Below are 26301 nucleotides of genomic sequence, written 5' to 3'. Positions count from 1 at the left end.
ACCTTTATTCTAGTACTGTGTAAATAAAAATCAGCAGAGTAAAGTTCTCATTATGAACATAGACGTGATGAAGCTGAGACAGAGGCTCTTCCTTTTTTTGTTCTCGAGCTAAAACATAACCCTCAGACTTGTGCCATGATTGTCCACCGAGATGCGCCAGGACTGAGACAGTAAAGCTTTTATGACCTATAACTCTCCACCGAATGCATGGACAAATATAATAAAAACACACACGAGCATAGCTGCAGAGCGCTGACCCAGAGGAGACCTTTGAGAAAAGCAGATATAGTAAATATATTTACAGGAAGGATTTCATCATAAGTAAATATTGTGCCATTTATTAACTCACACCTAGCTTTTTGACAAACACTTTCTTTTTCTTAAGGACGTTAAAACAATCAGATTTTCATTTGGCACTGTGGAAGAAACGCGAACAATCAGGTGAAATTTGCTGATTTTAATAATCTGCCTGTTTCCCCTCCAGTTTATTTTCATCAAGATGCTTTAAAAGCTTGTACTTTAATCTTTTAAGATTATGAGTGTGGATTTCTCTTCTGTGTACTCAGGTGAGAACCATTTATTGAAGTTTGTCCAGGTTCGAACCATGAGCGATAAGATAATGATCAAGTGGGAATCCTTCTGGCCTTCAGACTTCAGAGACCTGCTGGGTTTCATGGTCCTCTACAAGGAAGCGTAAGTTCGTCTGGACTGACAGAGATGTGGATCTCTGACAGGTTGATGCTGGTGTTTGATCTAGTTAACTAGACCAAACTGTTGCTTTGCCAAGTTTGATCTAGGAGCACTCCATTGGAACCTCGGCGGACCGCTAGCATTGTTGTAGCGGGCCAATCACAGCTCTCTATCTGGGTTTCAATTCGATAGAGCACTGTGATTGATCCACAATGGTAGGCCAATCACAGCGCTCTATCGTCTTCGTGGGCCAATCAAGGCGCGCTAATGGTTTGGTGGGTGGGATGATGCGATGGAGAGGAACAAGATGGCATCAGCTCATTTGAAATGGCTTTTATATCAGTTTTGGACTATTTGGACTTGGGCTTTATTAGAATCAGGAGCAGATATGTATTTAAGTCTATTATTTAGAAAAAGGATGTATTTTCACCAGCTTGGACAGCGGACTGCCTCGATCAACATTTGTTGCTGTGAGTATTTCACGTTGTTTTGTGGTCCAGTAGCATGCGGAAATTATTTGAAAGACAATGGTAGAACCCGTCCCACGACCGAGAACCCTCAATGGACTAAATAATATATTTATTTTGTCTGGTTTGCCAGGCAAGCTGGTTTAAGCTTTACGAGGTGAATTATGGTCCATCTTTGCCGTCTCGAATTGCTGGAGCATAGATAATTCTAAATCCTTTGGTCACATAGATGTTTTGTGAAAATTGTCTAGCGTCAAAATGGCAAAGACCAGATCAAAGAGCATAAAAGAACGGTACTTTTTCTTCATGATTTCCTTTTTTAACTGTTCACATGCCTTTGATCTGATCTCTAACTCATCCCACCGTCTTTTGTTGACAAACCATCAGATAAATCCTGGCATTTCCTTCATTTGAGGGTCTCTAAATGCATTCTAGGCTCATTTCCTTTTCTGAATGCTCCTTTAAATTGAATGATAAATAATATTAAAGTATATGAAACTGAACACTGAGTCCTTTATCAGGTAAAGTACAATTTAGTCCCATTGTTCATCTGGATATTGTTATTGTTTTCCATCTCTGTAGACCTTTCCAGAACGTAACCGAGTTTGATGGGCAGGACGCCTGTGGCTCTAACAGCTGGGTGATCGCCGATGTTGACCCTCCGCGTCGACCTACTGATGGAGACAAAGAGCGTATTGAACCGGGCCACCTCATCATGCCCCTGAAGCCCTGGACGCAGTATGCCATCATGGTAAAAACCCAGCTGTCAGCATCTGATGAGCACAAGGTCCACGGAGCCAAGAGCAACATCATCTACGTCCGCACCAATGCCACCAGTAAGACCAATAGAGAACTAGATCAATCAGTCAAAATGTGAAACACAAGTTTTGAAAAAGTGCAGTGTTTTAATCTTAGGTGAGAATATTTATGATTCCATTTGAAATGGCTCTAGGTTAAAAATGTATTCAGATGAAATAATTTGTCAGAAGCCTCATCAGGCTGCATGGAGATGATGAGATAAACAGGAAGTCAATCACGGAATGACATTAGTTGATTTGGTTTGAAAATAAAACTACAAACCTAATGTTCCATCACTACATCGACAAAGCATGCAAAAATTATCTGCAACTACAAGGTGTTGGATACGAGAAAGTTGTGTTGTTTTTCAGATTAGTTTTGGGTTTTAGTTCAGATTGAGGCATTTGGTGATGGGAATTTGCATGTTTAAACTACAGGTTTTCTAAATCTGAAAAACTAAATTTCTTTGCAGATTTAAACATTTGAGCTTGTTGTAGTTGCAGGATTTAATTTGATCAAAGCCAGGGTTAATATATAGCTGCTAAAATTTCCTAGTCACAATAGTAAAGAAAAGGAAGTCAGATGGTTAGATTTGCATCACGATAGCGGTACTTCCTTAGTACGTTGTGTACTAGGCCACCCACTGAATGTGCAGTTTAGGTCAATCAGAAACACGAAGACCTGTCTAGCTGACTTCCTTTCAGACGTGTAGTATTTCAATCCCTTGCCCACACAAAACCAGCTTCCAGCAGAGGTGCACCCTTCAAGGGAGGGTTGTTTTCTGTCAAGTCTGGCAGACGCTCTGGGTTCCTGGTCTGCGTCTCACCAACATACCTCATCAGAAGGGCAAAGCTGTCATTACACATAACCTACTGGTGCCAAAGCGTAGTCTGACAATGCTGTCGGACCAGTCCGTGCCATCGCCACGAAGCGATGAGAACACCATCAGGCGTCTCTTACTTCCCATCTTTCAATCAAACACACGTACTCAGCTGCCCACACACACTTTCTACAGCTCACATCTGAAACTTTTGATTCCTAGCAGCGATTCTCCGTTACAGCCCCTTTTCTCGTGTATTTTATTCTATAAATGTGTTTAAGGTTTATATTTGCTTGTGGCAACAATACATGCAACTGAAAGTTATGCTATTACTGTACACACTAAAAACATCAACACAGCGTGACGGCCAAAAGGTGATGGGGAAAACCCAGAGCAGCGGCAGCCATGTGTCTCAGAGCAAGTTTGTGCCAGTAAGTGTTACCTTGCTGCCATCTGATATGCAAAGTAGAATAAAGCAACATTTCTCATCTATAAACAAGAGACAATGATTTTATTTTTTCTAAAGATCTGAGCCTCTATGCAAGTAATGGTTTCAGTTTTAATTACGGATTTCTTTATTTACCTAAAAGAAATTTATTTTCTTAAGACGTTTGACAGTTGTTTATGATTGAGATGAAAGCGAAATCGGTTGTTGATGAGCCCATTACGCCAGACATCGACTGACTCACACTCACAACCATTGATCTTTATCTATAATGGCAGAAAATGACCATGTGCCCGGATTTTATCCAAGTATGTTACCTTCAAGTCTGCAGAAGGACTGGAAGTTTAGGATCATCCCTCCCCTACTTTCGAGATGTATCTAACTCAGGGGTCGGCAACCTGTTCCCATCAAAGAGCCATTCGTTTCCCACAGTAAAGAAAACACTGGGAGCCACAGCAGCCGCGGCGTTGTGGGCGGGGCCTACCCTCAGACAGCAGAGAGCTGCTTTAACCAATCACAACAGGTGACAGCAGCCGGTACCGGTCACTCATGTACGTCAAAGTTATCTTTCATAAGAAGATAATCAATAAAACGATTTATATAAAGTGGATCCAGAAGTTGTAGCCCGTCTCTGCCTACAGTATTTTGATATTTTTCACCCTGTTGATGGTTTTACTGAGCAGGTGCCACTTTTGTCATACGTTTCTTTTTAAAACATGTTTAGACTGTTCAGAATACAAATCCAGGCTCTGTCACGTTTGATTGTTGTAATTAAACTTTGTAGGTGGGGAAGGTCAGAAAAGGATCCGATCATTTTGTTTTTCCCTCATTTACAGTGACGGAGATAACGGCGCAGTGCGCCTGGCTCTGGTGTTAATCAAGTTGAATTATATCTCTTTGCAACAATTTTCACAAGAAAACAGAACAGTTAAAAGCAGGGTTCGTGTTGTGTTGACCGGATAAATCCCGTATTTCACCGTTTATTTTGACTGAGAAAGAATAGAAAGAATTACCCCGATGCATGGAGACGAACTGACACTTTATTCTACGCACATCGCAGATGTAGCTAAATCACTCAAGAAAAGATTCCCATCTGAACATCTGAGCTGGACACTGCTCAGCACAGCTCACCGTCAGCGTGTACATAAGGTACACAGCGAGCTGAAGATGTGGAGAGGGTGTTGCAGAACCAGAGCGCATGCGGGAAGATTCCTCCGACTGAAGCGAGTGTTTTCCAAACCCTGTCTCTCAGAGAGACTTGTCACTTAGAAAATGTTCCCTGATTATGAAACTTTGGCTGAATAGCGCTTGTTCCTGCCTCCAATGTGGCGACACATCCAGGAGCCGTCTGAGGAGAAGCCCAGAATCTCACATCCTCTTCAGCTCAGAATGCGCCTTTATGATTACGCACAAGCGTGACGCATCAACCCGGTCTCACAGTAAGACCGGGTTGGAACTGTTCAGGTTCACGCAGACAATCTTTACATTTAGAATTGGCATACAGATGTAAAATTAATGCAGTAAAATATAAAGCATTTTATCTAAATATCCATTCATTATTTTACAAGCACAGAGAGCCGCATCAGATGGATGGAAGAGCCGCATGCGGCTCCAGAGCCGCGGGTTGCCGGCCCCTGATCTAACTGTTTTCTTTATGATTGCAGAATTATTATTCCTCCAAAAATTATTTTGAGCATTACCAGCCTAATTTCTCTGAAAAGCTAAATAAATTTTGAATCATGGTTGTTGATCATTTTAAAGGCATGCTATGCAACTTTTTCATATTTTTAAATTGTTTTTGAGCCAATATGTGCTAAAATGACCCTTTACAGGGTTAGTGAAATGTCACTCAGACCCCACTGACACCTGTGGCCAGAATACCACACTTGGAAGTGCTACTTGGGTCCTACTTTAGTCTTAAAGGGATTTTCCACCTCTAAGGGAAATTTAGACTTTTTCTGTAGTCCCCAGAGTTAGATAAGTGAGAAAAAAGCATTTGGAAGCAACCTGTCTGCTTTAGCTTAGCATAAACAATCGACATGAATAGCAGAAACTAGCATTTTGTGAGCAAAGGTGATTAAAATTACTCAATAATGCTACCAATTATTCCTGGTGAGCTCAGTAATGATGTTGACTGCAAATGAAAAGTAAAAAGTAACATGAAGGATTTCCGGGAGCCGGTTTAGACTTGGGACTACATTACGACAAAGCACAAAGTGCAGCTCGACCCCGACCACAGTTTCCAAGGCCATGGTTCCGTATTTTCCCTCTACTTTCTCCCCTATTTTTAGTCCCTGCTTCGTTGAGGTACCTGGCAAGGCTGAGTTGGGCCGGTATCGTGATTCTGACCGCTGATTGGCTAGGAGACCGAGTCATTGGTTGCTCTGGAGTTTTCTGCCTTCTGTTTCACTGCCTGCAGCCATTTCCTGGTTCAGAGTTTGACAATAAGCCATGAAACTGAGCAGAATGTCCAACACCACCATTTTGTTTCTGTGGAGCATACAAGTTACCTTACACTGTTTACTGATCACCTCATGCTATTTTGTCAAATCCCCCTAACGAAACTAATGAAGGCTGAGAAGACATTTCAGCAGTTAGACTGAGTTGTTAAAAAGGTGAAGGTACAGCGAGGAGATATGTTTCACTTTTGCTTTTACAACAGTGAACAAATAATTGACTCTAGGGGCTTCTAAAAGCAAGTCAGAACTGTTTCCCTTCGAGCTCTGACAGTTGCGTTTTATACATCCATGCATCTGCTGAGAAGTCATTTTAGTATTTCTGTAATTTCTCTGCAGAACCGTCAGTCCCACTGGACCCCATCTCCTCATCCAATTCCTCCTCTCAGATCATTCTGAAGTGGAAACCTCCCAACGATCCCAATGGCATCATCACTCACTACCTGGTTTTCTACCAGCGGCAGCCTGAAGCCAGCGAGCTCTACAAGTTTGACTACTGCCAGAAGGGTGAGGGGGATTTTAACTTGACGTTACTCAATTATTCACCTTCTAACATTAAGATCTTTCAAAGACAGGGTAGGACAAATGCGCATTTTACCCATTCAAGCGTGTTGAAGTGACATTCAAGTCCCGTGTTTTCTAATTGGTCATCTGTTTAATGATGGGAGCAACAGTTGGGTTTTTTCATTCTGAGGTGTGAAAAAACAGCCTCAAAGCAGTAATTATTCAAACTAGATGTAGATTAGTGAGGAAACTGAAGCCAGTCTGACATTTCAAGTAGCTAAGCATTAGTAGTTATCTGTGTGGCTTTGCAAGTGGTTTACATGTTAATCTGCATGTACATTACCTCTGGCTGTTTCAGTTTGTAGCTCGCTCTGATGCTAAAATGAGAGTTTCATCTGTTGATTGACTTCAACAAACTAGAAACAACACTAGTTCGCTTAAAACACAGAACTCCTGGCAACCTCTAAACCTGTTTACTTGTTTGAGTAATTTGAGTGACCTGACTGGTATCGGTTTTCCCTGAACACATGCGAGCTGCTCACTAACAGAACATGTGTAGTGGAAAATTATGAGGCGGTCAAGACTCCACCAGCACTTACTCCATCTTCTCTGACGACGACCCCGACGAAGGTCACCAACCAAACGGTGTTGCTCAAATATTAGTTATTTTCTGTAAACGTGTTATGTCACTTAGGAAGTCTCCGTGAGTGTTTTGGAAAAACAGTTTGCAGTTGAGTCATTCCGAATGCTCAGAACTTTAAAGGAGTAAAAGAGATTAGCGTTTGGATATTTATGTAATTTAGTTAGTTTTGATCATTCAGACTGAAGCTTAGCTTCTAACAGGTTGCTTGGATGTTGGTAAAGTTGAGTCAGAAACTTTAAATGACTAGAATCCATTTCCAGAATCATCAAATAGATGTTAAAGATAGAAATTGCCTCCTACTGTTAGATGTTTCTTGTATTTTTCTGATTTTAATGAAGCTGCATCATAATCAAGATATACAGCTAAATACAGAAAGATTTATTTGCTGCTGAGATGTTTAATCAGCATTTTGCAAAGTCCTCTGGCATCATCGTTGTTGTTAAGCACTCCAGATTGGCTCCATGCCATTTCCCAAGCCGTGAACCTGGTAGTTGGGAGTTTCACTCCATTACATGCAGGACTATCATCCAGATGCCCCGCTCAGGGCTGGCTGCATGCCTAGCCAGCATCCTCTTTACCCACAACAATATGATGTAATCATAAACAGTGTTGGGAAAGTTTGTTTTAAATCTGAACTAGTTCAAAGTTTAGGTCACACATTTTTAAAATGAACTAGTTAAGTTATTTTATTTTTTCCAATATGTAGTGGTGAGCTTTAACCCTCACAATGATGGCATTTTCCTATTGTTGCCACGTGTTCAGTCCATACTGGTACCCAGCTGCAGCTTTTACCCCTACAGTATAGACTTGCTACTTGAATACGGTTTTTAAAAAGAGGGATTGTTAAATAATCTGAGGGAAGAACCAGGCTGAGATAGAAAACAATGATGTACTTTGAAGAGCAGAACATTTAAACAATAATTTAAGTCACTTTTCAAGTTTTGTGAATGGATTTCTCACTTGTTTGCCCGAATTTAAAGAAAGGTTATAGAACTTGGATCATACAATGCAACAATTAGCTCCAAATTAATAAGAATAAAAAAATAAAATAACTGGTGCGACTCAGTGACTAGTGTTTCCAGATCTGATGTTCCCCCTGGGTTAACGGTGCATTCCGTTTGTACTCAGTACTCTGAAATGCCTGAGTAGGCAGAAACATGTGGGGATGTTGAATGTCTACCAGAATGAAACCTGTCTCGGTCTGCTTCAGCTTCAGATGAAGTTCAAAGATTTATTTTGACTGAATTATTTTGGTTCCATCCCGGCTCACGTCAGTCTTTAGCCACCGGTGCCCGTCTGTGTGAGGACCGAGTCAGACCACGAGCTCCTGTATTACCCGAGTCTGCAAGGAGAACTTGTCAGTGATAATTAATCTCCACCAGAAGGGTTGATGACCTGGAGATGACAATGACAGACATGCCCTGCAGGCGCATACATGTGTGTGTGCTGGTTTGGGATACTGTGCTCAAATCTTTGTATAACACCTGTCATCTGTATCTCTCCATTGTTTCTCCTCCCTTCTCTGGATTTCATGTCTGACTCGCTGTTCACCAGGGATGAAGTTGCCATCACGGGTGTCCACTCAGGTGGATAGTGATGAGGAGCAGAAATGGAACCAGACTGAGGAGCTGGGCCAGGGGACGAGATGCTGCGCCTGTCCCAAAACTGACAAGGAGCTCAAGAAGGAGAAGGAAGACTCGGAGTACCGGAAAACCTTTGAGAATTACCTCCACAATGAAGTTTTTGAGATAAAGTAGGTCTCCTCTACCTTTAAGTTAATTTAGGTAATAAGTTCTTAATGAAGATAAACTTAAAGCCCTTGTCAGTAGTTCTCACAAAAGCGGTCAGCTGTCCAAAAACTTGTATTATTAAAAGGTCTAAATACAAACATTTCCTACAGCTTCAATTGTTACAAACTGATGTTTCTGAATTAGGTTTTTCATAAATTCTCCCAAGTTCTGGACATTTTTACATCTTTTAAACATCTTCTCCAGACGCTCGAGGCAGCGACGAGCCGTGATGGGCGTGGCCAACAAAACACTCCCGTTCTTCCCCACCGCCTCGAGCCTGCCCAGGGGCACAGGTGTCCCCGAAGGTGAAGATGAGGAAAACTTCGAAGGCACCAAGACGATGGTGGTCGTTCATTCCAAGGAGTCCACAGTCATCTCCAACTTGCGCCACTTTACCAGCTACCAGATCGAGATCCACGCCTGCAACCACCCGACAGATCAGACCCGCTGTAGCATGGCGGCGTACGTCAGCGCTCGCACGATGCCCGAAGGTAGAACACGTCTCACATTTGATAATTATCTTGAATAAAAGCGAAAACCCCAGATGTTTTTGGTTACTCTGTTTTAGCTGGTTCTCATTTGGTAGCTAAACACTATGTGTTTGGGCCAAATATGATTTAAATACGATCCAAACAATCTATAGGGTGTATGACTGCAACATTTGAACTCTCTGAAATAAGTTATTGAGGATGTATGAAGAAATGAACAAAACTTTCTGCAAACTGCTGCATGCACCACACTTCAAGTCATAGTGCGATGTTTTGTGAAATCTGTCACCTTGTTCTTTGCAGATAAAGCTGATGATGTCTTGCCTCCTATCACCCACGATGTGACGGAAAACACGGTGCACATAAGTTGGCAGGAACCTGCAGCCCCTAACGGCATCATCATCCTATATGAGGTGAACTACAAGAGACTGGGCGACACTGAGGTAAAAACTCTTCCACTCACACTTATTACTTCAGTACTGAAACACACTGTGTGTGCTGTAGGGATTAAATTCAAAATTCAATTCAATTCAAAAATACTTTATTATTCCCAGAGGGAAATTAGAGTTTCAATACACACAATTCTGAGATCATACATACACACATGACAAGAATTGGTGACTGTGGTCATTCGCAACCCGAGTCGCGCTACCGTAATAGATCAAGAGGGTTTATATGAGGATAGAATCAGGGGGAGTGAAAAAAAGGAACTTCAGAGTTACCCTCCACAGAGAGGGCAGCTTTGCTATGCAAAAAAAAAACCCCACCTCAGACAGATATGCACACAGACTTCAGACATTACACAACAAGTGTCCACTAGGTGGGGAGGTAGGGTTGGGACTCTCCTCACTTCAGTGCATGCAGCCGCATGGAGCAGCGCTCATCACCTCCGTTTGGACAGGGGAGGGAGATAATGGGTTAGAGTTCTGTTGGTCTTCAGCCCCTCTAGATCCAATAATGGTGTAATTAATCCATCCCAATCCGTGCTGATCCATCAACTCTCTCCTTGATGGAATCCACCTTCTGTGCCAGAGCCTGAATCTCAGCCAAAGTTCCAAGCTTACGACTCATCTCGACAATTATATGAGGTTGTGTGTTCACAGCACGGTGTAATCCATCCCTGAGCTCCGGGATTGAGCCAAAATTCCTCGAAAGCTCCTTAATTTTCTGGTATGCCAGGTAACTGCTCAGGCCAAACAGCAGGAATCCCGACACCAAAACGACGAATATCCAGACATCTTCAGAATCCTCTACAGACACTTGAGAGAGGCAGATCAGGTTCCACTGTTTCCAGGAGTCCATGATATACCCAGCTGGCTCTGTCCCAGAGGGGCATACGGGAGCCCGTTCTCCCGTTCTCATCGTTGACAAAATGTTGTCATCGCGTTGAGACCAACTGACCAGATCCATTTTTAATCCTTTCTAGTTTCCAGAAAATATGCAAAAAGCGTTGTGCACAGAAAGACAGGACAAAAAGCCTTGGGATGAGGATGGAGAGGAGAGGAGAAAAAAAAGCGTCTGTACTCTCCAAGAGCCGGAAGAAGAAAAAGCCAGAGTTGCAGAGCAACAATGTCTACATTTTCACTAAAGCACAGAGAGAAACGGTTAATCTGTTGCCATTAAAATCAATGACTTTACTATGTGTAAACACTGGAACATGGCATCTAGATGAGGTCATTTCTATCATGTGACTTTTTTTTCTGTTACTTGTTTGATAGCACTAACGGCAGAGTAATTGTGGCACTGCTCTGTGTTTTAGTTGTCATGGAAACTGGTTACAAATCAAACATTTATTTAATCTAATTGATTGAAAACGATAATTTTCTGTGGACGAAAACAATATTTTTTCTCAGCCACTCATGTGTTTTTCTCCACTGCAAAGCTAAGTAATTTAATTGGTGTAAATAATCCTGCATAAATTAGTATAAAAACATCCAGTGTGTGAACATTGGTGTGTTCTTTCTGCAGGAGCTGCATTACTGTGTGTCGAGGAACATGTACAAAGTGTCCCGTGGCTGCAAACTGAAAGTGATGCATCCTGGGAACTACACTGTCAGGATCCGAGCCACCTCGTTGGCTGGGAACGGATCATGGACCGAACCTACTTACTTCTATGTTCAGGATGCAAGTAAGTGTTGAAAGACAAGCAGATCCCAGGTGTGCGTGTGTGCAGGGTTCTGCTAATAAAAGCCTTTGAACGTAGCCCATCAATCAGAATAAATGTTAATAAAACCAGAATAACATCCTGCATGTACCTTGTATGACTCGGTCATCGTCAGATCACACAAGGTCTCTAATTGTACCTGAATGGGGTGACGTTCACTCAGCAGCAGAAGCATCATATTTAAGTGGGTTTGTTCTGTGCAGCTTATTTTTGTTTTCAACCTGAAATGTGACACGCTTTGGGCGGATGTTTTTTCTGCGACAGGCGATCCCCTCTACATTGTGAAGATCATCATCGGGCCAATCATCTGCGTGGTTCTGGTGCTGTTTATGGCCGTTGTGGGATTTTTCATGTTCAAGAAAAAGTATGCAGCCGTTGCATCCCACTGAATACTAAGTTTTGTTAAGTGTCATTACTAAGTGTGTTCTTGTTTCTTTTAGTCAAACCCAAGGGCCTAGCGGTCCCATTTATGCCTCTTCAAACCCTGAGTATCTCAGCACTAATGATGGTAAGCTTCAGTCTGTTAGTGGCTCCATTTAATGAAAAATTTTAGCTCATTTAGAGCTGATGGCCACGAAAAATGTTTGTGTATTTTCCTCATGTACTTCCCATGATCTAGCCCGATCACGTGACTTTCATACAATCAGAATTGTCCGGAATACATTGGATATAACCTAATAAACAACAAGCACAAGCTTTTAAATTCATCTTGATAGAGATTTTTAAACGTAATGACTAACATAACTTATAATTTTTGTTATAATTTAACAGGTTCCACTACTTCATTGTTCATTGTTGCATGGATGACAACACCATAACATCACACAGTGCAAGAGCCACTTGTAATGTGTACATATTGGACGTGCAACACTACGAATCTGATAAACTGCCATACCAACAAACTACTTTTTCTTTCTCTTTTGGCATTTCCCCTCTGTTGTCGTCATAGTCAATTACCTGTCTCCATTTTTTTTAGTCAGCCATCTAAAAAACAAACACCTTGCTCAATATTTCCAGTCCACTGCAGCTACTCGGAAAAAAACACGGAGCCAGCAGACCCTGAAAGACGTGTTAAAAACAAAAACAAATTGTCTACAGCGAGGAAACAAGGTCACAGCTAAGACGGCAGTATTTATCTCCCTGGATGGCAAATGTTGGGTTTCACAATTTGCTGGAGCTGCTGCAGCTCTACAGGTGTTGTGCAGATAAAAGTTGCATATTACGTAAACAGTTTGAGACACGAGCGACTAGGCCACTTTAAAATAAATTCTTAATACAAACAAGTTTCTTATTGATGTATTTTCTGAACAAATTGTGTTTTTTTTGGTAGATAAATTAAGGAAATAACATAAATACAAAAAGAAATGCATGAAAAAAATTTTTTTTTCATTTAAACATTGATGTATTCACTTTGTAATGTATTGCTGAAGATTGGGACTCTGCATTAAAGAGACTCAAAATTTAATTTGTCGGACTCGGATCAGGGGCAAAAAATATGTGATTCACACATCCCTAATCAATTAAATTTAGGAAAATTTCTGTAATTCCCTGTTTAATGATATTTCAAGGAATGGAAGAAAATGCAAATGTCAATTTATAAATAACTGGATTTTATATGAAAAATAATTGTCATTGTCCTAGAGGCTTTCCTTGTTTTTGTTCTATATTTAAAGCCTCAGTGGATCAATTTGAATTTAATTTGAATTTAAACACTTCCACCTGTCTCACACACGATGTTGAAACGACAGATTCTTGTTTTGATCTACTTTGGATCAAAACTTGTTGGGACTAATTTTCACAACAAAGGCTGCAGCTCTAACGTTAATTAGAATTCTGCTGAAAAATATATTTGATTTATTACATTGAAAATGTGAATCTATTTCCACGTTTTTGTTTACAAAATAACTCGATAAAATCTGATGCTTTTTTTGTATTTTTGCTGTAAAAGAAACCCACATTTGTTTAGTAACCTGCAGATCCTGTTTCCTGGATTTCTGCGGTAACCAGATCTTATTTAAAACTGCTTACAGTTTCAAAATTCAGGATATTCCATACGTTTAATATTTCAGGTAGTTTTAGTGTTTTGAAGGGATAAAAAGACCAAACTGGCACCTATTTTGTCTTTGAATGTTGACTCCTAGGGTTTTTTTTTCAACCTTCTTTCTGTTTGTAAGTCTAATAAAGACAAATTGTACTTGCAGTGTATGAGGAGGACGAGTGGGAGGTACCCCGTGATAAGATCGCCATCCTGAGGGAGCTGGGTCAGGGCTCGTTTGGGATGGTCTACGAAGGCATTGCAAAGGACATTGTGAAGGGCGAGGGCGAAACACGCGTCGCAGTGAAAACTGTGAACGAGTCGGCCAGCCTGAGGGAGAGAATCGAGTTCCTGAACGAGGCCTCGGTCATGAAGGCCTTCAGCTGCCACCATGTGGTAAAAACACTTTTTTCATCTCTTACAGGACATTGTGGTATCAGTTTTTGGTTACTAATGATGGGTGAAAGTACAGGGTGGGGTTTGAGTCAGTGGACCGCAGCCATTTCTTTGAACTACTGTTTGTAAAAAATGTCAAATGTACCCTTATGAGGCTTTAGCTGTGAGGAGCAGCTGCGTAATTGGCTCTACGGGACCAGCTTTTAATGTATTACTGTTCTGATAATGTGATGAAACAATAAATCTAATTTGTTCTGATCACCCAGGTGCGTCTGATGGGCGTTGTGTCAAAAGGACAGCCGACGCTGGTGGTGATGGAGTTAATGACCCACGGAGACCTGAAGAGCTACCTGCGTTCTCTGCGTCCCGATGCCGAGGTAAGGAAATGCCTTATTTTTAGATTACAGCTGCTCCCCGTTGGATCGCAATTCTGGTCTTCTGTCATCTCGCCTCTGCATTTTACTTAGAAAAATAGAACACGAAGTCCCAACCACGTCTTTCTTATCTCTGTGAACATTTCTTGTAGTTCTTCATTTTGCCTGTACTGAGTGTGCTATTCTCAAATTAGGTTGGACTCTGGCATGTTGAGATATGTGATACAGTGTTTACTCACTTTATAAAACTGTAAGTACACTAAGTGCTGATTCCGTTAGTACAGTGGTGTCCAGTACAGGTCCTCGAGGGACAATTTTCGGCATGTTTTAGTTGTTTTATTTTTCAGTCAGTGGTTAAATTTCCTCTTGAGCATGTCCTCACGCTCTCTGCTGGTCACTCAGTGATTCAGATCAGGTATAACTGCCACCACAGAAAGGAATCATAGGATCCAGAAAGTATTTTTGAGGGCTGCTTGAGACATAAAACAACTTTATAGTGCTTACTTTACAGGGTTTAATGTCTCTTTCATGTAAAATGGTCACTGCAGTGGACCGCCACTCAAAATATATATTTTTTGTTTGATCAGCTGTTGAAGACGCTATTGCATTTAAACCCCCCCCCCCCACCACCACCACCACCACCACCACTCCACTGAGGTGGCCATGTAAAGAAAATAGTTAAAATTTATCTTTCATACCTAAAGTTTGAATTAAAAAAATGGTTTGAAAAAATGATGGTTAAAGATTTTGTTATTCATACATGAAAAGGGTTGTAGCTCAGTGGCGTCCAACCACAATCCTGCATGTTTCAGATTTCAGTCTTTGGGTCATTAAAACGGTTCTGTAAAACTAACAGTTATTGAGTCTGCTGTGTTCGAGCAGGGAAGCAAATGAAACTTGCAGGTTTTTGCACCAATGCTGTAGGCCCTTTATAGAACTGCATCTGCTGCATTTTTCAAGTTTTTCATATAGTTTTATTGTTCAGAGGATTAAAAGGAGAATAATGTGGTCAAGTGTGAGTTTGAAAAGCGTAAGTACACCCCTAGTAGAAATTTTTTTTGTAGTTTGTGGCTATTTCAAGCATTTTATTTCAAAAGATGTAATAATTGTTCTCAAGCCTTTGTGAAGGAGTGTGCTAAGGATAAATGACCTTTTTAGTGAGTACTGCTGATGGGTAAACATTTTAAAACTTCTTGATGCAATTGAACCAAGATGAAATAAATTTGCGTCTAATTTGTATTTTCACTCGTGCCAGATTATTAGTCTGGACTAAATCAGATAGTCTTTTGGTTTGTGTTGCCACGGTAACTCGTGATCTTAGGCCTTTTCCAGTGTTAAGTTTTGCTTTTTACTTATATGTGGAGAGATAATCTGCGTGTGTCACCTTTGGAGTAAACTACAAATGACTCTTTGATTGGAGGAGGAGGAGGACTGAGCTGCTGGGTGTTTAGAGAGGATTTAAGCAGTCGGCATTAAAGTCAACTACAAACATGTCAGTTTTCTCAAGCGGGCGTGTTTACTGTCAACCGTTTCAGTGTTTAAACTCGGCTTTATTCTACTCTGTAGCATCTAAGAGGTAGAAGATTTCGTTAGAGCAGATGAGAGATTAAAGAATAATCTGTTTTGTGTCCCTCAGAATAACCCCGGACGCCCTCCGCCCACTCTGAAAGAGATGGTCCAAATGGCGGCTGAGATTGCAGACGGCATGGCGTACCTCCACGCCAAGAAGTTTGTCCACAGAGATCTGGCAGCTAGAAACTGCATGGTAGCTCACGATCTGACAGTCAAAATAGGAGGCAAGTTCAGCAAAGTTCCTGAACTCAGATTATATTTTTACATGAAACAGAAGGGGCTGTTCTAAAGGGCGTTGGAGTGGTGGCGGGGATTAATTGTTCTTTTCCAGATGAGTCTAATAATGATTTTTGCCTCCCAGACTTCGGTATGACCAGAGACATCTATGAGACGGATTACTACAGGAAGGGAGGGAAAGGCCTACTGCCCGTCAGGTGGATGGCTCCTGAGTCTCTGAAGGACGGCGTCTTTACTGCAAATTCAGACTGCTGGTTAGTGAGAATGGATTTCTGACGTGATTATGCACACAAAACAACCAAAGTGCAGAGAAGAGCCTCGAAGACAGACCAGAACAACACGCTGTACACATATTACTCACATTAAGCTGTGACAATAACAAGCGTTTGTGCCGTTTAACGAGGTTTTAATCAGCACCAAAGCTGTTTCTGCTCCCGAGTCTCCCTGTTTGCTTCCTTTAATTGTTTACAGACAGATTTACTCTGTCAGGTGTCTAATCAGCCTGTCCTCGTCCTCTCTGTTTACCAGGTCATTCGGGGTTGTGCTGTGGGAGATCAGCACACTGGCCGAGCAGCCATACCAGGGCCTGTCCAATGAGCAGGTCCTCAAATTTGTCATGGACGGAGGCTTCCTGGACCGACCGGACAACTGCGCCGACAGGCTGTAAGTTCACCAGCAAGAGCCAAGAACATCAGAGTTGTTTCGGAGCAGTTAAATCATTTGCCATACTAGGCAACTTTTTATATTGTTTGGTTAAGCCAGTATGTGCTAAAATTACCTTTTACAAGGTTAATGAAATGTCACCCAGACCCTCACTGCCTCCTGTGGCCAGAATACTGCATTTGCAACTTCAGAGTGCCGGTCCGGTCTGTTGGAATTAGAAAAAAATGGAGCTGACATACCTGGCGCTGCAGTCTGCTTACTGCACATTTCCTGCATGTTTTAGATCATGAACACAGCTGATTTGTTTGATTTAGTGATGAGTCACTTCTGTAGACACTAATGAAGGCTGGGAGACATTTCAGCTGTTAGAGTAAGGCGTTAAAAAGACGAACGCACAGCGAGGAGATACGTTTCGCTTTTGGTTCCACTAAACAGACACTAGCAAAACCGCCAAGTGTGCCTTTCTGTCTTTGCCACACACACTCGTTGTCGGCTCCTCTGTAGAGTGGGGACTTAGTGAGGAACCCTGACTTTACTTTTAGTTTCTATTTTTTTATCACAATTTGTACTTTTCCTTATTTTATAAGTTTTTAATTATTTTTTTTGTGCAGCGCCTTGTGATTTTATCTTGAGAGGCGCTTTATAAAAGATTGTTTCTTCTTCTACTTTCACTTTTCTCTCTTCAAACATTTCCCCCGTCGACTGAATCCACAGACACACACACACACACACACACACACACACACACACACATACACACACACACACGCACACACACACGCACACACACACACACACACACACACACACACACAGGGAGCGAACACAAAAACAGACCACACTCAGTCACCCACACTGGCACCATTCCTGGCTCATACCTGAGCCGTATTATGCATCATTCTTTAGCTATTTATCAGGGCTTCTGGGACATTTAAGCTCCAACTACATTTTGTATTCTTTATAGAGGCTCAAAGATCGGTTTCCAATTTTAACTAAACCCCATTCTACTGGTCCTTTAAAGTGAGGTTCAAGGCCTGGATGGAGACGTATTTCATCCACACTCCTGTTAGGAAAACATTTCTGAAAGAGGCATCTCCTGGTGGACTGAGAGAGTGGCACTGAGGCATGGTAGACCGCGCCCCCCTCAACCCCCTCGCGTGTGCTGTCGGAGTTTCTCAATCTAAAAACTAGCTGTTAACGAGCGCGTGCACGCAAGCACGCACTCACACAAGACACCCCTCAGGAGAAAAGCAGACAGATTCTGCAGCAATCTGGAGGATTTCCTGTTAACCACGATCATTAGATCAGGGCTCAGTACTAGGACCTCTTCTATTTGCCATATACACCACCTCACTGGGCGAGATCATTCGATCACATGGCTTCTCCTACCACTGCTATGCAGACGACACCCAGCTCTATCTGTCAATTCCACCGGACGATCACACTGTCTCAGCACGAATATCAAACTGTCTCTCTGACATATCAAAATGGATGAAATCTCACCGTCTCCAAGTCAACCTCTCTAAAACTGAACTACTTGTCATCCCAGCAAAACCATCCATACAGCACAATATCTCAATCCAAAATGACTTCCTATCTCTGGCTCCTTCAAAGGCAGTTCGAAACTTGGTGTTGTGATTGATGAACACCTGGCCTTTAAAGATCAAGTTGCCTCTGTTGCTCATTCATGCCGCTTTGCGCTGTATAACATACGAAAGATCAGACCATACTTAACACAACAAGCCACCCAGCTGCTGGTGCAATCTACTGTCATCTCCTGCCTCGATTACTGCAATGCCCTTCTAACTAGTCTTCCAGCCTGTACTGTGAGACCTCTTCAAATGGTCCAGAACGTAGCGGTGCGTCTGGTCTTCAATCAGCCAAAAAGAGCACACGTCACCCCTCTGTTCATTGAGCTCCACTGGCTACCGCTAGCAGCACGCATCAAATTCAAATTGCTAACACTAGCATACAAAGTCCGAGATGGTACGGCTCCCATCTACCTGAATCCTCTTGTAAAGGCTTACGTCTCGGCCCGGCCGCTACGGGCATCACAGGATCGTCGGCTAGCAGTGCCTACACCACGCTCAGGACAATCCAGACTCTTCTCATGCATCGTTCCACAAATGTGGAATGACCTACCAAGCACTACCAGAACTACTGCTTCCTTTTCAATTTTCAAGAAACTCCTGAAGACCCTGCTCTTCAGAGAGCATCTTCTTAACTAGCACCCTCCCTGCACCCGTCCCCCCTCTCTACTGTCTACTCCTTGTTCCCTCCTCTCCATGATTGATGTCAATGTTGTTGTTGTTATTGTTGTTGTTCTTAGTCTCAAGGGCAACATGCCGATTATCACTTGTAAGTCACTTTGGACAAAAGCGTCTGCTAAACACATAAACATAAACATTAGATGAAAAGGGGAGGAGGGCATTTTTTTTTTCAAGGAGGTGAGCGGCTCAGAGAGCCAGCTTGTCATATCGGCAGGTGAGTGGCTGAGCCAGGTGGAGGTGCGGCTGCCTCACCTGGAGACCAGTGCAGTGCAGCCACGTAGTACTTTTGCTGACAACGTCCCGTTTTTCAGCTTAGCCATCAGCTGATTCTGCATGAATATGGAGCAGAGTTTTAACCTGAAGATGGAACTATATTAATGGTTTTGGGCTGAAATATTAAATTTAGAGTAAGTTGCACTTAACTGCCATACTAATGATTACACATGCATACAGCACCATTAGACATTCATCTATACAGGTTATCAGCAAAAAAAGTTAATTTAGGCATTACTTGCCCTTTAAGTTGTTTGAAAATGAAGCAATTTTCGTTACAAAACAGCAAAGCTGTGATTTTGCAACTATTGCGTTAAAACTGAAGCAGGAGGGGCGGGTTTAAGGTTTGAATTAGAGAGGATTTAATCAAAATGACAATTAATTTGGTCTCTGCAAAAAAATAAACCGTTCTCATTTTCAGCTTGTCAGCACCCCGAAAGCAGAAACGTGTGTTTTGAATTGTTCTGGAGCTCTAACTCACCATTTCCTCCCGCAGACACAACCTGATGCAGATGTGCTGGCAGTACAACCCCAAGATGCGCCCCGCCTTCCAGGAGATCATCGAGATGCTGAAGGACGACCTGCATCCCTCCTACCGCGAGCTGTCCTTCTTCTACAGTGAGGAGAACAAGCCACCAGAGACAGAGGATTTCGACCTGGACATGGAGAACATGGAGAGCATCCCGCTGGACCCTTCGTCGTACTCACAGAGGGAGCAGTGTTCGGACAGGGAGGAGTCCTCCATGGGCCTGAGGGGGAGCTACGAGGAGCACCACATCCCTTTCACACACATGAACGGGGGAAAGACCAATGGACGAATACTGGCCCTACCACGGTCCAGCCCCTCCTAACACACAGAGCACAACCTGAAGTGTCACCATAGATCTGAATCTATTTTTGGTTCTCATTTTATATAAATCACATTTTTATCATTTTGTCCGCTGAAGCAACTCAATGCAAAACTCAGGACCTTATTTTTCTCTCCAAATGCCACAAACACACTACAGTCGGTCCACACACGGACGTCTCAAGACACTTTTTGTATTTAAGGATGAATCTCCTGCGTCTCTGTTGTTCGTGATTGTACTTTATATACTGTATATCTATACAGATATAGATGAATATCTATATCTGTTGCCAAGTTTGTGCTTGACTGGATGGAAATTGGATTCAACTGTGAAACAAACTCTTGACATACAAGAAAGGCTGCTAAACCTTCTGTCCCTTCCCGAGCCCAGGCCGCGTCCCCTTTTCCCCGACTTTAGGGTTCACCCCCGGATTTCTACATTTTGAGAGGTGGAAAAAAAAGAAAAAGTGCCCTTCTATTTTGTCTGTGGCCTACACCAGTTGTCATGGAAGTGTGTCTGAATCTTTGTATGCAAACGAATGACAAACTGTAAAAGAAGCATTCAAAAAAGACTTTCAAGAATCTCTGGATGGTTGAAGAGGAATCCATCCTCAAAACAGACTTTAATCCACTGGAGAAGCTGGTTGAAGTGGCTTACCTCCTCACACTCTGCAGTATTTCAAAATGGCACACAGGATACACACACAGGACATTTGTTGGGTTCTTTTTCTTTTATTTATTTACCTGTCTTTCTGTTTGTTTCCTCTTTTTGTTTCCCATATTTACAGCTGAAGGATATTTAAACTGTTTTCAAAAACGTGTTGACAAACAGGTTCATCAGATTTACCAATAGCTGCTTTGTTGGTATATTTTAGTGGGTTTAGAAGTTAAGAAATATATATATATATAAATATAAATATTATATTGATGTTTTTGTACATAGTGTTCATTCTCGAGGTATTTCCGGTTAGATAATGTTTTTACATGTTAGTCTCTTATGTTTGTTCTTTTCTAATCCAGAAAATCATATTAATGAGCTTTTTTTTAGGACTCTTGATCAACCAACAGCATCTGGGTCTTTTACAGTAAGCTGCCCAGGAGGAGGAGGAGGAGTGTTGCTCATCATCTTAAATTGTCAGCCCATCATACAAGATCAAATAAAGTAGAGCTGTAAATATTGCAGCAAAGTGCATTTAAGACGAGGCTCTGGCATTTCTTTTTTTACAACAGTTTTTTTCAATGTGACCTGTAAATATCAAGAAGGGAATTCCCTTCACCAATTGGAGAAAATAAGATTAAAGTTGTTTTTTTTATAAAATCCCCAATTGTTTTAAATTAAAGGTAACACAAATTTTTTTTAAACTTTAAGCTAGAGCTTTAACATTCATCTCGGTGACTGTTGAGTTAGAAACGACCAGTAACCAGTTTCATATTTAACACCGTTCTGCAGCAACACTTAACAGTTTTGTGGAACAGTTAGATGCCCTATAGGGGGAGCTCTTTACCTGCTTTATGGCTGTTCGCTAACTGCTAACGTAACAGCCGCTTCAGTTTGTCGATCGTCAATAAAAAGCTCAAAAAGATGGGGGGGGGGGTTGCATCATGGCAGAGCCTGGAACTGAAACAGAGTAATGGTATGCACAATGGCGTGGTATACACTAGTTTAAGGGACTTAAAGGATGCTACAAAATGCGGACTGATGGTGACCTGGCTTTGTTGTTACTCTAAGTAATAATATTTTTTGTTCAACAGTGTGGATCTCTTTACTTTGTGGTTTATTTTAGTATTAGTTGGCCCGTGTTGTTCGCACTAGCTACAGCAGGCTGCAGCAGAGTTGTTTACAGCAGTTGTAATTCCACTCTCAGCCAGTAGGGTGGAGGAGCAGGAAACTGCTCAGTGTTACTTTAACTAGCCTCCCATTAATTTAAGAGGTGGACCATTTAAATGTCCAAAATGTAAAAATTAGCTTTAGTATAACTAAAAGAAATGGTATGTTCTATATTTTATCATTTAAAGAATATATACGTCCAACATCTTCCTGTCAGTAATCATTTGCAGATCATTTTTTGGCATAAACTCCAACAGATTATTCTTGAAATCACTCACAACCCATCTAGATTTTTCTATGTAAGTCATTAGTCTGCAGATGGTCTCAAGAAGTCAAAACTAGAAAAAAAAATCCTGATACCATTGGTTCATAAATCTTAAAATGTGGGTCAAAAGTTAGTGTCTTTAAACAATTACAACCATATAATTCAGTCAACAGTTTGCAAAGCACTATTTAAACGTGTTTTTTTAGATCTTTACAAGGAAATTGGTTTTCGATTCCCAAAGCAGATGTACAATTTCAACTTTTGTATTATCAGACTCAACGTCCCCTTTAAAAAATAAACATAAAAAACAATGCAAAAATTATTAAAGACATGCATACCAGTGTCCTAACATGAATGACTAGTAACACACTGCACTAGGGCTGGGCACTGGCCTAAAATCAATATCATGATATATTGAGGATTTCACTTTGATAATGATAAATGGACGATAACTACAAGTATGCGCAGAAACAAAAGTTGTCCACTAGATGGGGCTATCGCATGTATTAAGCTGAGTCACATTTTTACATGACTCAAGGTAATACAGCTTCTTAAAGGGACATGAACGTTGCCAACCTACACACATCTTTTCGTTTTTCATTTATCAAATTTATTGACGTGGGAAAAACTATCTCGATAAGAGTCAGAAATTTCGATAACGATAAATTTTCGATTTATTGTCCAGCCCTACTCTGCACAAAAACTGGGATCCACCAGCATCCGGACCAGTCTATTCTCAGAGCTCTTCAACCACAGGATAAACTTGTAAATTTCTCATTATAGCTTGGGAGGTCCAGATATGAGCATTGCAAAAAAGTCTTGCACTACAGGACTGAGGCGTGCCTAGTAGAGTCCTAAATGCATCATTATACACTACCTTAAGCTTAAGCAAGCTGGCTTTCTTATACTTACACCACAAAGGTGTGCAGTAGGTTCTAAAGAGGTGGATTTTACATCATCAGAACACGCGTGAAATTTCCTGACCAAGATGGCCTGGGCATACAAAGTGTGATATTGCCGGTAAATGTCATCATCGTCACAGAGCTGATCTGTGATGATGTGACCCAAATATTTAGCTTTGTCACAGACACTTATCTTCTTGTCAGTCAGGCAGAAATCTGTGGTTCTTTGGTTCGACAAATCAGCAGAATACTCTCTTTTTTTTTTCTTTTTTGCATGAATTGCACATTGTACGTCAGCCCATAAGCAGAGCATGTGTTTAGCAGCTGCTGAAAACCAGGACTACTTGGCGAAAAGAGGGCCAAGTCATCGGCATACATGAAATGATTATCTTCATACAAATTATCTTCAAATCGTCCACGTAGAGGTTGAACAGAGCAGGTGACAGTAGCCCCCCAGGCACACCTTCTTACTAACACCAAACGAGGCTGATTTGGTATTGCCCCATTTAACTTGCATTGTCTGATTAGAACACCAATATGCCAAAATCCTCACAATGCTATCAGGGACAGCTCTTTCACTTAATTTACAACAAAGCTTAGAGATCTTGACCCAATCAAATGCCTTAGATGCATCAATAATAAACCCCATCATCACTGAGGAGCTCTGTCTTAAATAAAAATGAGCTGCCTCCTTCGGGCCAATAGATGCACAGATCTGTTCCCAGCTTGGATGTAAAACCAAACTGGTTGTGTGTCGTTACATAGTGACAGTCGATCAAGCAATATGTTTTCCGACATTAGAAATAACACTAGCCAAGACCTGTCGGTGCTCCCAACTTTACCAAAGTTGGCACTAAGGTAACAGACATGAAACCCAGAGAAGCACAGGGCCAGGAGTACAGCAGTCCTGGAGCTTGAGAACTTCAGATGTTCTGCTTTGATACTATCTGAGCCTGTTGTTAGACAAGTGTGCTACGGCTTGTCACACCTCACAAGGAGTGATGATCACTGCATCCCTGCTAGTAATATTTCCCATCTTGTATGGCTCACTTATGACACAGTTATACAAGTCAAAGTAATGTTGTCTCCATAATGCAGCTATATGATCAGCCCCAGTACTGTATCACAGAAACCAACTTCATGATTTCTCTAATAGCAAATAAGCTTGTGAACTTTATTCGTATAAAATGTGCCCTTCACAGGTTAATATAGGAGGTTAACATACCAGCCCAGAGTAAGAATAATGTACTGCAAGTATTTATTTGTTGGCCTACTGGAATGATAATCCAGTAATCCCAAATCAAAAATCTTAACCTTAAACGAAACTGCCGCCTGGATATTGTGGCTAAACAATAAAACCACCACTGTCCTATAGGAAGATAGTTTCATTTGATTTATTTTATCTGTTGCTAATACCTTTTCATTCAGGTCATGCTGAGTAAGGTCGTTTCTGCAGTTTGAAGCTTCAGTGAATGAACAATGAAAGTATTCTTTCTATGAGGTGCAGTGGCGCCACCTGCTGTTTAACTTTGCATGATGCAAGCATCAGGGGCTGAATCTTTTCAAACCACAGCCTTGAAGCAGTAAAAGATCATCGTCTTAATAAACTATATCAAATTCAGCCATCAGTGAAACGTTGCACTGACTTTAGAATTTTTTTCTAGAAGCACAATTTTATTACCACAGGATTTAAAAAAAATTAGAACAATTTTGGGGGTCGACTCAATGATGTACAATACTGTCTTTCAGGTAATCTTGAACTACAATCAGCACTAAGTGGGTTTAGAAATACCAAAGAATGGGCAGAACAGAGATTGATTTTAAGATTAATGCAACAAATTTATTTATTTCCCCTCCCTATGTACCCGATTTATTCAGAAGTTTAGAAATTCCTAAATAATCCACTGTCAGTGCAGATCTCTGCATCAAACTCTCCTGTGGGGCGACAGTTTTAGTGCTTACTGTTTATGTTCTGACCTCAGCCGTTTTAGTCTAAAAACTCATTACAAAGCACTCCGACTGATTCACATACACTTTAGTGTGCACTGATGTCTCCTGATGCATGTTGACACCTGTATCGTCACCTGTATTGCCCAGAGTTGTCTACACAAAGAAAACCTGCTTCACCGTTTGCATTATAGCTGACTCTGGATCAGGGTTTGTGATGCAGAATGTCAGATTAAATCTGCAAGGCTGGGCGGTGACATTTCCTTTTTCATAATTATCTAGAAAATAAAAGGTTTATTCTACCGTCAGAACCTATATATTCTAATATATAATTATTTTATATAGCAACAAATCCCTGAACAATAAAATGCTCTTTACAGTATACTTAAAACTTGTGTTAAGTTTCAATATTTATCATTTTAATTTGCATAAATGTGAATTTGAACTAAATCAGTGCCGTTATGAAAGCATAATTGAAACTTTTTACTGTTTATTTTTGTATTTGGATTCAGTAACAGTAGCATAAGATTCTTCTTGTCTACATTTATTTAAAAACTGATGAACTTCAGGAATGTGCTACCTTCAATAAACAAAGTTATTCCCTCAATGCTTAGAGGAGGTGTGTGGCAAGCTAGTTTATCATTTAAAGGCTGCAAAGTCTGCTAATGCTCATAATTCAATTCGACTTTCAGACATTCCAATAGTCATTCTTCTTTTCCATAATCATCAGCCCTGTCCACTTTAAAGAGCAAGTCATCCCCTACCAGAGTCTTATTCCGCTCCCACTTTGTGTTTGAAAAATGGAACAAATGCTGTTGCCTGATAGACCGAGACGGCGGAGCCGCTAGCAAACACAGGCTCACAACGGCATTTGTGACATCATATGGTACCAGCTTACATCATAGGGTACCTCTTGGCCAATAGCGATGGCAGATTTAGGTGCAACACTGATCATTTTAGGTAGAAAATTAAAATTTTAACTAAGATGCACTGAAGTCCCAAATTATTGACTACACATGTCTACGGCACACACACACACACACACGCACGCACACACACACATTATTATTATTATTATTATTATTGTTTATTTATTTATTTTGTCAGCCAAAAAAAAGTTGATTTAGGGAGACTTGCCCTTTAAAAACTAATTTTGATGTAATTTAAACATGAAAAGGTAAATCAACTCCAACAGGTGATCACATCTGAATGATAATTTTTGCTATAAATAATTTCATTTTGAATATATCTAGAGTGTCATTTGAGCTAGAAAAAATGTACCTATGACAATATGGAAATTATTGTGCATTACTTATGACATGTTTGGATTATTGCTTTGATTTCAACATGTTTTGTTTGTTCTTGTTCATTGTGTTTTTTTTCTGTGTTTTTAAACCGTTACATGTAAAAGCAGACTAATAAAAACT

At 41.1% G+C, this 26301-nt stretch overlaps 1 protein-coding gene across 1 annotated transcript in view; it reads left to right on the top strand.

The window, feature by feature from the left end:
* The window catches only part of insra (insulin receptor a), a 57832-nt gene extending 37686 nt beyond the window's left edge, over positions 1-20146 (top strand). Inside the window, exons 7-21 of the mRNA XM_015956339.3 lie at positions 567-693; positions 1740-1993; positions 6016-6183; positions 8378-8576; positions 8818-9104; positions 9405-9544; positions 11070-11229; positions 11530-11629; positions 11706-11773; positions 13467-13696; positions 13963-14073; positions 15707-15866; positions 16004-16133; positions 16408-16542; positions 19582-20146. Of these exons, the coding sequence (XP_015811825.1) occupies positions 567-693; positions 1740-1993; positions 6016-6183; positions 8378-8576; positions 8818-9104; positions 9405-9544; positions 11070-11229; positions 11530-11629; positions 11706-11773; positions 13467-13696; positions 13963-14073; positions 15707-15866; positions 16004-16133; positions 16408-16542; positions 19582-19936 (2624 nt within the window). The 3' untranslated portion in view covers positions 19937-20146. The remainder of the gene's footprint in view (positions 1-566; positions 694-1739; positions 1994-6015; positions 6184-8377; positions 8577-8817; positions 9105-9404; positions 9545-11069; positions 11230-11529; positions 11630-11705; positions 11774-13466; positions 13697-13962; positions 14074-15706; positions 15867-16003; positions 16134-16407; positions 16543-19581) is intronic.
* Positions 20147-26301: the final 6155 nt, after the last annotated feature.

The sequence above is a fragment of the Nothobranchius furzeri genome, chromosome 11 (genome assembly GCF_043380555.1).
Source record: "Nothobranchius furzeri strain GRZ-AD chromosome 11, NfurGRZ-RIMD1, whole genome shotgun sequence".
Lineage (NCBI taxonomy): Eukaryota > Metazoa > Chordata > Actinopteri > Cyprinodontiformes > Nothobranchiidae > Nothobranchius > Nothobranchius furzeri.
The sequence above is the reverse complement of the archived record's forward strand: the minus strand, read 5'-3'. Positions and strand labels throughout refer to the sequence as shown.